The 12,036-nt window shown below is 42.1% G+C and overlaps 1 protein-coding gene across 3 annotated transcripts in view; it reads right to left on the minus strand.

Moving 5' to 3' along the window:
• The window catches only part of khdrbs3 (KH domain containing, RNA binding, signal transduction associated 3), a 108,778-nt gene that overhangs the window by 41,231 nt on the left and 55,511 nt on the right, over window positions 1–12,036 (minus strand). For all 3 annotated transcript variants that reach the window (XR_009234103.1, XM_058620046.1, XM_058620047.1), the window contains 2 exons: window positions 7,391–7,507; window positions 1,347–1,493 (listed from right to left, as the gene is read on the minus strand). Coding sequence is in view for 2 of the 3 variants with exons in the window: in XM_058620046.1 (XP_058476029.1) it covers window positions 1,347–1,493; window positions 7,391–7,507 (264 nt within the window). In the remaining variant the exon portion in view is untranslated. The remainder of the gene's footprint in view (window positions 1–1,346; window positions 1,494–7,390; window positions 7,508–12,036) is intronic.

Below are 12,036 nucleotides of genomic sequence, written 5' to 3' on the forward strand. Positions count from 1 at the left end.
CTTTATCTCCAGGGCTACAGCCGCGGGAATATCTAATGATGTACTTTACGGTACTGCCGTGACCACTGCTCCGATCTCACAATGATAAAAGCCCCCGGATCCCATTTACCTTTATTTTCGCAAACATTTTCTTCCTTTTTTATTATTATTACTATGGAAATGAGTGTTTAATCCTAAAACGATTGATATGATTGTCATGTTTCTTCACTCTATCAATGAATGTGTTTCATGGAGACAAGAAGAGGCTACCGTGGTGGTGGAGGTGGGGGATGGAGGTAATTAATGAGATGTAGATCATCATTGCTCTGAGCATTGGAGAGATCATACATAATGAATGGGGGGGGAGAGTAAATAAGCTGCATGTTGCCAAGGAGGAGGTTTTCTGATACGGGAGCGAACCAGAACTCAGACGCTTCATCAGACACTTTATAACCACACACACGTACGGACACTGAGTGAAAGGGCTGGTTACCTTTGTTGTTACTCACTGGCTTCAGAGTGAACAGGCTTGTATATACAGTATCTTTGTGAGGACCAAAAAGGGAGGACACTTTGGATGCTCCTCACAACTCTAATGGCGTGTTTCCACCAAGCGGAACGGTTTGGTTTCCTTTAGGAATCGTACCAAAATAACTGGCCCCAAATGTTCCATTTTTTCTGTACCCTTCCCTTGAGGTACCAAAGTAATGGTACAGGTGAAGCTAGAACCACGGCAGTCACTCCCTTGTGACCACAAACCGAGCAGAAAAAAGAGCTGCTGGACGTCCTCCATTGTTGTCCGTTGGGTCCCGTTGGATGTCGTGGTTCAAAATCACGCTACACGGCCGTCGGGCACAGAGTCCACCCCGTCTACCAAGTAAAGCTGCTGTTCATAGTGGAAATTTGGAATTTAGGCTTAGGGTTAAAGGAGTTTAGTTGAGATGGTTAAGGTTAGCGTAATGTCCTCACTAAGAATACTGAACAAGAATGTGTGTATTTCTGCTTTTATGACCTCTGTCTGACCTTCTTCTCAGAACCAGTGGTTCACCCAAAGCTGGGTCCTAATGAGGCAGAACTGTATTTCTGAGGCTCTGGTTAAGTTTAGGGCTTAAGATTTGGATTGTGAGTTAGGCTAAGGTTTGGTATTGACTTGTTAGGGTTTAGGTTAGGAGGATTAGGTAGACTAACCGTCGGTGTGAATGTGAGAGTGAGTGGTTGTTAGTCCTTTATGTGGTCCTGTGATGGACTGGCAATGGATGGAGTGGGTTAGGATGAGGTTTTGGTTTGGTTGTCCAAATGAATGAACGTAAACCTCAGAGTCCTCACAAGCTCTGTAAACCCTAAAACATGAGTGTGTCAGAACATACTGGTATGAGGAACTTCTTGATCTCCTCCAGAGCGTGACCCATCCTGGCGTAGGCCTCAGCCGGGGGGGCGAACACTTCAATGAGGACGTGCAGGTCCTCGTTCAGGTGGTGATATTTGGCCTCGCCGCTCTGCCGTAGCTCTTCTTCCTGATGGAACAAGAACAAAGTATCGTCGTCATAATCCTCTGTCATGAGATGCATTTGTTTTTTGGATTTCAGTGAGAATCTAGCGCAGAATTTCCTCTTTTTTCCATAATGGTTACATAATGAGGTTTGATGCTTCCGTGCTGCAGAACAAAAACACACTGTTTTTAGGTGAAGGCAGTGCCTTTAATCATTTGAACTGTAGGTGTCACATTGAATCGATTGCTCTTGTCCTCACACAGCTGCCTGTCCTCGATGTACAGATGAGGAATGTGTTCTCGTGCAACACATCGTAATATCTGCTCTCATTGTTTCTCATATATGTCGTGACTGTGGCTCCTGCAAAGCAAATGCATCATGATTGGGAGGATAAAATATATAGATATATATATTTGTAAATAAAATAGAAATAAAGAGCTTTATTCAAAGTTAGGGCTGCTCGATAATGGAGAAAAATAATAATCACGTCATTATTTGGGTGATAATTGAAATTATTTCAAATTACTCTTTGACTTGAACTTGCAACAAATTGAATTTATTGGATGTATGAAAGTCTTTAAACATGTGATTTTGAATGAAACGTTTTGAATTTACCTTAAAATAACTTGTATATACAGTATCTTTACTCATTTTGTAATAATTGGTTTGTTTTGGCCCATAATCGTATTTGAACGACATTGTCAGCCGGACATTGTCGGGGCTTTTTCCACAGCTTTTTTCTCCTTAACGTCCAGAGTGACTTTTGTGGACATCCATGTTCTGACATACAGTCTGGGGCTTAAATGTTTTTCTTCATACGTCTTCTACAACACAGAGGAGGAAAGCAGTTAATATGTCAACTTGAGTGTCAAGTTGACATATTAACTGCTAGATGCCACCAAATCATACACAAAGGTCCTTTTAAAAGTCTACTGCACAAACTTTAAATCTAAACAAAGGCCACACAGTGATGATTAAGTCTGTGTTTTGTCACTATAGCTGTGTTTAGATCTTCTATTGCAGTCTCCCTGCACTGCACACAGGAAGAGATTTTAAGGCTGTGCCGACTTTGTGCTTCAGTTTCAGAAGTCTTCAAAAAACCCAGTCGCTCAATGGTTTGATGGGATTAATGTTTGTTGTGCTGCTGCTGTAGACATAAAGACACAGAAGCTCCCTCGATCAGGTCTGATAGTATTGCTGAGCAGAGCCCGTTTTCAGATGAAGGAACAGAGCGACAGATAATGTGACAACACTTAGTGTCTTCATAGGAATCCCTGTGTGAGGCTTTTTACGGGAAAACTGCCTCCTGATGCACAAGAGAACAACTTGCAGGGGACCAATACAGATGCCGTAGGCGTCGTTGTCAGTTTTAGCTTCATCGTGACGTACTGTAAAGTTGTTCAAAGTCTATTTTCACCTCTAAAGGCCTCAAGAAGATGAATTCCTGGACAAGTTCCGCTCAAAACAGTGAAATTGGAGCAAAATGCAGCGCGCCGCTCTCCACAGAAGTACAGTTCCGTTTGGAAATGTAAACAGTGACGACAGAAGCAGGCCAGCAGAATGTCACCGATGGCGGGGAAATAGGACAGCGAAGCCCCCAAATGTCTCTCACCAAATTACACAAACTAAACAACAACACGTTTTGTGTCCCAGTTTCTTCTCTTGGGCCTCTCCAATGGCAGCGACTTCCTCTTCCCCTGCTCCCTCACCAGCACCGTGCAAGCCAGTGTCTCTGATATCATCTAATTATAAATAACCTTCCTTTAAGAGTGCCTGTGGTATGTTAATGATATGTTAATTTCCTCCATAAATCTGTGCTTTACGAGCAAAGGGCTCCTTTGCACACAGCAGCGGCTCTGATGGTGATGAGCGGGGTGTTGGAGAGAGAGAGAGAGAGAGAGAGACAGATGACTTCATGCAGATCTGTCTCTCCTCTCTTCTCCTCTCCTCTTTGATGTGCTCTTCCGTGTATTTGCACGACAGAAAATGGATGAGGAATAAATTCCAGCACATGTTGTTGTCTGAGGACTTGTGTGATTTAAGTGTCATCAATCAATCAAATGCTAATTATTTTTACAGCACTTTTTCCAAACAAATCAAATGCAAAGGCTGTGGATGAGCGAGTTATCTTCCAACCCAGAGCTTTGATCTCTGGCTCCTCTCTACCTTACATGCCAATGCCTCCCTGGGTGAGACATGGAATTCCAAATTGCTCGTGGCAGCTGTGCTGGCAGCATGTGAATGATGGGTGATATAGAGAAGGAAAATACTGCTGTGTATACTGTAGATGCACCGTGTGAACATCGGTGAGTGTCAACAAGACTTGGATTTTAAGAAGCTGAGCATTGGCATCAAAATAGAACCCAATAATGATAAATAATAGATATAAAATAAACAAATAGAGAAATAGAAAACCGTAAAAACTTTGGAGTGCATGAAGGCACCTCTGTCAGGAGTGATGAGATGGATCCAGCTCTGCAGCTGCCCACAGCGGCGGATTAGTGCGGTCTGTTTGTCCGATCTATCGCAGGCATCTGCCTTCCTTCTATTTACATTTTGTTTTCTTAGTAAATCTGCTCATGAAAACAGGAGGCGGCCACGCGCCTGGCGTCTAGGCGAAAACATAAAAATGGACTGTGGACGTCAACCGAGCAACCACTTCAATCCCATTTAGGGATTTTTCTTTTGTCGTTGCCTGTTGTTTGTTTCTGATAAATGCATGGACATCTGTCTTTTTCTCTAATGGTGATTTATTACATTAACCCCACCCTGTACAATTGGTATGTTCCTTTCCCCCCAATCAACAATTAAATATCTATGGAAGCCCATCCCAGCCAAAAAAAAAAGAGTTAAAACTTAGCCTGGATAATAAAAATATCCTCAAAGTAAGTCGAAATGATGAGATAAAGTTATAATTATGAGATAAATAGTCGAAATTATGAGATAAAGTTGTAATTATCAGATAAATAGTCGAAATTATGAGATAAAGTTGTAATTATGAGATAAATAGTGGAAATCATGAGATAAAAAGTCATAATTATGAAATAAATAGTCGAAATTATGAGATAAATAGTCAAAATGATGAGATAAAAAATGTGATTATGAGATAAAATGTTGAAATTATGAGACAAAAAAATCATAATTATGAGATAAAGAAGTGTGCATGTTTGTAATGGCCCCTTCATCCATCCATAATTATTTTTATCTCATCATTTCGACTTACTTTGAGTATATTTTTATTATCCAGGCTAAGTTTGACCTCTTTACATATCAGATAAACCTGAGCTAAAAGCACAGTCAGGATCCTGTTTATTTTTCCCTTCAGATTTAGATAAATTGATGGGTTTTTAGACAATTACACAAATACTGTACATTTTATTTGTTATTTTCGTCACTCCAAAATGTGCCTAAACTTCCACATTAATGGGTCTACATTTGACTGACAGCCACTGGGTCACATGGGCTGCACACGGCTTTGAAAACAGCTTCATTTTGAAAAGTTTATGCAAATGTGAACGATAGTGAGGACTGCCAAACATGTCTGATGTCTTTGAAGCCTGCACTGTCTCACTCTGTCTCTGTCTGTCTCTGTCTGTCTCTGTCTGTCTGTCAGATCTGTGCAGCGTCTGTTCAGCTGAACTCTGGGAAAAGAAAATGCACTAATGATTTGTTCAGTAATGTAAGGATGGACTTTTATGAAAAGCTGGTGTATGTATGAAAACTTGAAAACACATTCCAGCTGAATTACACAAGTAGAGATGATGTAGTTTCCCTTTGAGCTGGAGACAAAGTGGACGAACAGGAAATAAATAGTCTCTTATCCCGTGTGTGTCTCTCCACCCTCGGTTTGTCAGAGGTGATTTGTTGGTGGCAGCAGATTCTCTGTGATCAAAGGTCTGTGTGTCTCTCTGTCTCCAGCACCTGGAGGAAAAGATGTGTCACTGAGATGTGCTGACCTCGGCAGCCCTCACCTGTCTGCACAAACCCACTGCGGGATTTATGAGTGACAGCCTTCTCTGTGCGGAGCAGAGCTTCTTCATCATCTTCATCTTCTTCTTCTTCTTCTTCTACCTTTAAAGGGGAGGGAGGGAGGGAGGGAGGGATACACCCTCCTCCTCCGCCACTGCTTCATCTTCAGCTGGATGCAGACTCTTTGTTTGCGGCTGCGCAGCATGTGTCGTTGTAGTGTTGGCCACTTAAAATTCCGTGTGTAGGTCGGGCAGCCGGGCAGCCGCAGAGCGAGGAGACAGCTCGACTTTTTACCTGAAGGCTTTTTCCAAGACGAGGCAGAAGAGCGACGTGAGGCTCTGCTGTCAGAAACAACATGTTTCTACTCTCAGTGCACTGATGGAGCACACACTGTACACAAGCAGAGAGTCAGGAGTCAGGAGGAAGGTTTGCTTTTCACACCGCATTACACAGAGAGTTCAAACTGTACACGGCCAACCTCTTTATATTCAGTGGTGACGCTGCAAAGAACGCAGATAACTGTTCAAATATTTGCTCCTGCGGGACTTTGATCTTTTGTTGACGTTAATGTGAGAGCAGAGAGCTTGAAACCCTGCGAGCATTTCTCCCTCCCGCCCGCCCACCGGGTGATGACACCTTGTCTTCCCACTATCACGGCAGATGATGTAAAGATGTCGGTGTCATAACGTCGTGCAGAGGAGAGAGGAGAGAGGAGAGAGGAGAGAGTGAGTGCAGCAAACAAGGATCAGTCAGAGCAAACGCCACGCTGAGAGAGTGTGACCTCACTCACGTCACATGAAGGTGTTTTAGTTTGATCTGCACAATATGTCACAGACAGAAACTGACTTGTTTATGCAGAATATGAAAAGCTTGACCGTCCAAAACAAACCTCGACAAAGTGAAACGCAGTCGATCCAGTGACGCGTGGTGAGGTTACAGCTTATATTTCAATTTTATTTTAAAATTATGCTTTAATCGATTCCATACTGTTCAACAATAAGTATGGATACCCTTCTCACGTGTATTTGAACACAGGAAATGTGTAAATTCAGCGATTTTGACCATAGAAATGTTGAAATCCTACAGAAAAGTCATTTATAGAACAGTTTTTACCATTGTTAGTATTTTACTTGTCATGATGACACCGTGTCGACCCAAGCTTCACTCGAGCTAAACTGTTCAACCAATTTCATCAAAAACTCTGACGTGGGAAACTCCAGCCGTCACATTTTCAACATGGAGCCGCTCGCCGCGTGTTTGACAGCTGAGCTTTGAGAGCGGCGGGTGGTCAGGAGACAAAAGTTAGAGAATTCTCTCTTCTGAAAGGATGGATCGAGTGTACGTCAGGTGATCCAGGCACAAAATAGCAAAGCACAAAGGAAAGAAGTACTGATTTTATCATGTCAGGGCAACATCAGCTATACTACCTTTGGGAATGGGAATTGGTCACGTGACATAATAATTAAGCAGGGGCTTTGATGTGTGCGGTCAAAATACACACGCACACATATATATATAAAAAACTAAAGAGAAAAACTTGAGAAGATGAAAGAAGAAAGCTCTGCTCCACCCTCCCTCACTCGCCTAGAACCTTGGGGACATGGAGAACAATTATATGAAGAGTTTAATTACAGTGTTCCCTTGTTTCCACTTTGATTTACTGTGTTTTCTCTCTTGGCCTGGCGCTTGTCAGCAGCCACCATTTTCTTTTCACTTTTACTATTTTCAACATGTTTAACCACTTGAGACGAGGCTTGGCTGCGTCGCAGGAGAAGTGGAACAAGAGGACAAAGTCGTTGTCTTCCGTGGTCGAGACTTTACATAAAAGTGTCTCCGTCTTCAAAGATTTGTCCAGCCCACCTCTTCTCTCTTTAAACCACGAGATGGTGGAGTGCAGTAAAAGAGTGGAGGGAGTCAGGGGAGCAGAGCAGGAATAAAGAGTCAAGTTTTACCTTTTCTTTGTCTCGCATGGATCCTTTTCCGAGAATTGACATCTTGGTGAGAGTGTCCTCCTGTAGTCTCTTTAACGAGTTCCCACGCGGCCCGAGGAGTTTGCCGACAAAGTTAAACTGCAACAGAGAGAGAGACGGAGAGAGACACACAGACACAGACAGACAGACAGACAGAGAGAGAGAGAGAGAGAGAGAATAAATCAGAATCTGTGCACTTGTGTTAAAGACCAAAGACGTCTCATGTTTGAAGGAGTCTGTGTCTGCTTCATTTCCCATCATTTTTGGGTCACTTTTTCATCGGTCATCATGGTTGCATTGCCGGTAAATTACCGTGGGAATAATGCACAACTCCTTATATGGACATCCTGGGCGTGTGTGTTTAAAGGTCACATATTCAGGCTTTTTGTTCATCTAGCGATATAAAGTAGAAATAACTGTGCAGAAATCACAAAGTTAGAACTTTTTTCTTTTCTTTTTGTTCATAAAAACGAAGTGAACTTTGAACTGTGACGTGTTTCCAAGTTTCCTCCATCTGATTTTAAACAGTTTTAGTGCGTTTTGCTCAGGTGTGTTTATAGAGTTGGTGAAAATTATATATTATATATTGTTATATTATATATATTATAGCTTCTGTATGTACTGTACGTTTTAACTAGAGCTGCAACTAACCATTATTTTCCATAATCGAATAATCTGTCGATTATTTTCTCATTTGATAGAATAATGGTTTGGTCCATAAAATGTCAGAAAACGTGTTTGTCAAACCTGGAAATAATGAGGTTCTCAAATGTCTTGTTTTTGTCCAGAAACCAAAATGATTCACTTTATTATTGATTTCTTTGTTTTATGCAGCAAAGAAACAAAGGAAATATTCACATTTAAGAAGCTGAAAAATCAGAAATCTTGTTTTAATCAAAGCTTCAAATGATGAAGGGATTATTCCAGTAATTGTTTTAGCTCTAGTTTTAACATAGTAAAGGAAAAAGCAGCCATGATGCTTTATGTTAGCAGTGACATCACAAGTATGGACAAACACTAAACAACATAATACTTGTAAGGCGTATATTAGGTAAAATTGCTCGATTGTCCACAGCTTTATGTCCTGGACTTAGTTCCAAATGTTTCAAGGATGTTACAGAAATATTTATCTGAGCTAAATTTAAATTTGACCACATCTGGAGCTCAGCCGTCCGTCACCCAGCGTCTTGGCTTAGATTGCTTTCGCAAGGTCATCGTTTGTTTTTAGCAGATAAACAGCGGAATGTTGTGCACGACAATGTCGAGGCACGTTGTGTTGCAGGCGGCGGCGGCAGCAGCAGCAGCAGCAGCGGCAGCAGCGGCAGCAGCGGCAGCAGCGGCAGCAGCAGCAGCAGCAGACAGTGGTCAAAGAGACAAAAGGAGAGCGATGCCTCTCTCCCCCTTCACCGTGTTCCTCTTTTGCAGTGAATTATTCATCTGTCTCCCCCAACTATTTAGGTCATCAATTAACCAGCAGGAGGTAAAAAAAAAAAGGGCCAGTTTTGTTCTACCACTCGACTATACCTCCCCTGCGTTTTTTTTGCAAAAGCGAGTGCTTATTAGGAAGCTTTGCCAATTCCTGGGTGAGGGATTTGGGAGGTGAGCTTTTGTGATTCGCTGCTAATGCAGTTACTGACTGCTGGGTTTTTATCCGGGCTCGACTGAACACGAGCGCCTGTCAGCTGCTGCTGTACTGTACTGTACTGTACTGTACTGTACTGTACTGTACTGTACTGCACTGTTGGTTTCCACGGTGTTACACAAAGTCCAGTGTCTGCATGTGGTCGCAGAGGCCCTCACTCGGCCCTCACAGTAAATGCCCCACTGTGCTAATTCAAACCCCACAATTGCAAATGGGAGCAAGTGGCCTCCTGCAAAGTTTTGACCTTGGCCAACATGAACATGTGAGACAAATGTGGCTCCACATTAGAGTGTCTAATGTGGATGAATGTTGCATTCTTCATAATCCAGATGTCAACTACTGCCCAATCCCATTTCTCATTTTTACCCCATTCTCCTTGTCACATAGAACAAGGGATTACATACTATACTTAATATACTAACTACATTACAGCACACTCCTTCAATAATGTGACATGTATCTGTCGATGATCCAACGTGCAAAGCGGAGGTGTGGGATTAAGGAGCAAGTGTTGAAATAGGAGTGGGCTTGTACTTGCTTCTTATTGGCTAATATAGTGGCTGTTTCAGAGTAAAATGCAGTTGAAAGTAATGCGAGCAGATAAAGCGTGCCCTGGCTCTGATGTTTTCAAGTTAACAAAGGGATGATGAAAGGAGACGGCAGAGCCGGAGTTTAACTGATGTCCTGCGCATCCATCATTTCCACCTGGGAAAAAAAGCCTTGATCATTGAGCTGTTCCCGTCTCTTGAACAATGATTTGCAAAGCCACATCACACAGCTGACATCTCCATGCCTGTGTTATTACACCTTTTGTGCACTCATTCCTTCTGACAGGCTGAGTTTGGGACGACGACGGTTGTGTGACTCGCTCAGGGTTTTTTTTTCCCAGGTGACGATGGAGAAAAATACCTGAAGGAGAAAAAGCTCAATCAAGAACAAAGTGCCCTTGTGTTGGTTTCAATATAAAACTGCAGGAGCACATTATCAACCGTGCATGGCATTGGTGTCGAGCGGCAAACACCAAAGGAGCAAATTTACAGGAACAAGGAAATCAGACAGACTGTGAAACAGAATGTAACGCAGACATAAATGGACTGTGTTTGCAGACTTGAGTTTCACTGGAATCAGGGAAACAATTAGAGTCTGTCTTGTTGAGCTAAAGCCAGAACAAATGCTTTTTATTTTCTTATCACAGCAGAAGCAACAGCGACTGCGATGCACAGCTTGTAACACAGAAACCGAACGTGTTCTATCTAAATCCGTCCTGTAATAACTAATCTAACAGAGTTAGCCACCAAAAATACACTTTAAACTAAAGATTACTTCATTATTTCGAGAATTTAATTATGCTGGATTGTGTTGATGTAATTAATGACCTGTAGGTTATGTTTTACTTTAATTAAATGTCCTGAAAGTAAATTAAAAGTACACTTAATGTAAGGAAGAATATGCTTTTTTCTCTGGCAGACAAACCTTTTTCTTTTCTTTTCTTTGTTGTGGACATCCTTTTTCTCCTTCTACATAATGAAAACATGAATTCACATAATATGTGCACACATCCAATAAATCCAGTCCAAAGTACTCTTCGTAGTAGTCGAGGTTGTAATAATGTCCCCAGTTTGGATCTGGTTACATCGTTGAAACTGTAGCAAGAGCAATAAAAAATTTAAAAACACATGAGGGGTTTGAGACGAGCTTAGAGTTTCCTCCGAAATATTTATAAATGCAGCTGAAGAAACACAGGAAGTATTCGTCTTCATACGAAATCTATGCTAAAGCACACTCTCGAGCTGCTGTGAAGTCGATATTTCTTACTCAATGAATTTTATTGCCCTCAATCGACGGTCATGTATGAAATATTCAAAGACACAATCTGTGGATACAATTCAGGCATCCAAGCAATCACGTACGAGGACAAGGTGACAGTGGTTAAACCCAAGAAAACAACAATGCTAGAGAAGACGAGGCAGAAGTGGGAAAAACCCGGGGACAGAATTAGTCGCTGATGTTTTTGTCGCACTGTGAATCTGTGTGCTTTTTTACCCGCCTTTGATGTGAGTGACAAACACGACGACAGATGCTCGTGTGAGTGAGATCGCTGACTAAGTAAAGAAAACACAAGCAAGAGAGAAAACACAAGCAGGAGAGGAAACACAAGCAGGACAGAAAACACAAGCAGGACAGAAAACACAAGCAAGAGAGAAAACACAAGCAAGAGAGAAAACACAAGCAAGAGAGAAAACACAAGCAGGACAGAAAACACAAGCAGGACAGAAAACGCAAGCAGGACAGAAAACACAAGCAGGACAGAAAACACAAGCAGGACAGAAAACGCAAGCAGGACAGAAAACACAAGCAGGAGAGGAAACACAAGCAGGAGAGAAAACACAAGCAAGAGAGAAAACACAAGCAAGAGAGAAAACACAAGCAGGACAGAAAACACAAGCAAGAGAGAAAACACAAGCAAGAGAGAAAACACAAGCAGGACAGAAAACACAAGCAAGAGAGAAAACACAAGCAAGAGAGAAAACACAAGCAAGAGAGAAAACACAAGCAGGACAGAAAACACAAGCAAGAGAGGGATTGACTCCAATCTCCAGCTCCAGCAAGGATAACAAATGGATGGATATTTATCTGTATTTCACTGTAGTTACAACATTTACAAACCTTGTTGGAAGAATGTAATAAATCCCCAGGTAGTGACATGAGTGCTCAGCATGTAACACACACACACACACACACACGTATGTAACGTGTGTGTAAAGTCATGTGGAGGTGGATCTGCGTCTCCCAGGTTCATGTTCACATAAACAGATTTGCCCTGACAGCTTTGATAAGTAGAGCCACTAATACGCTGTTTAGAGCCCCAACAAGAGCCACCGAAGGAAGACAAATTCAATTTGTTCAGTGTGACAGGCAGCAGTGGCAAGAGTGATCGCTTTGACTCCAATGGGTTTTTTTTTTTTCCCTCCTGAGCTGCGAGCGT

This window comes from Solea solea, chromosome 20, assembly GCF_958295425.1.
Source record: "Solea solea chromosome 20, fSolSol10.1, whole genome shotgun sequence".
NCBI classification, from domain to species: Eukaryota; Metazoa; Chordata; class Actinopteri; order Pleuronectiformes; family Soleidae; genus Solea; species Solea solea.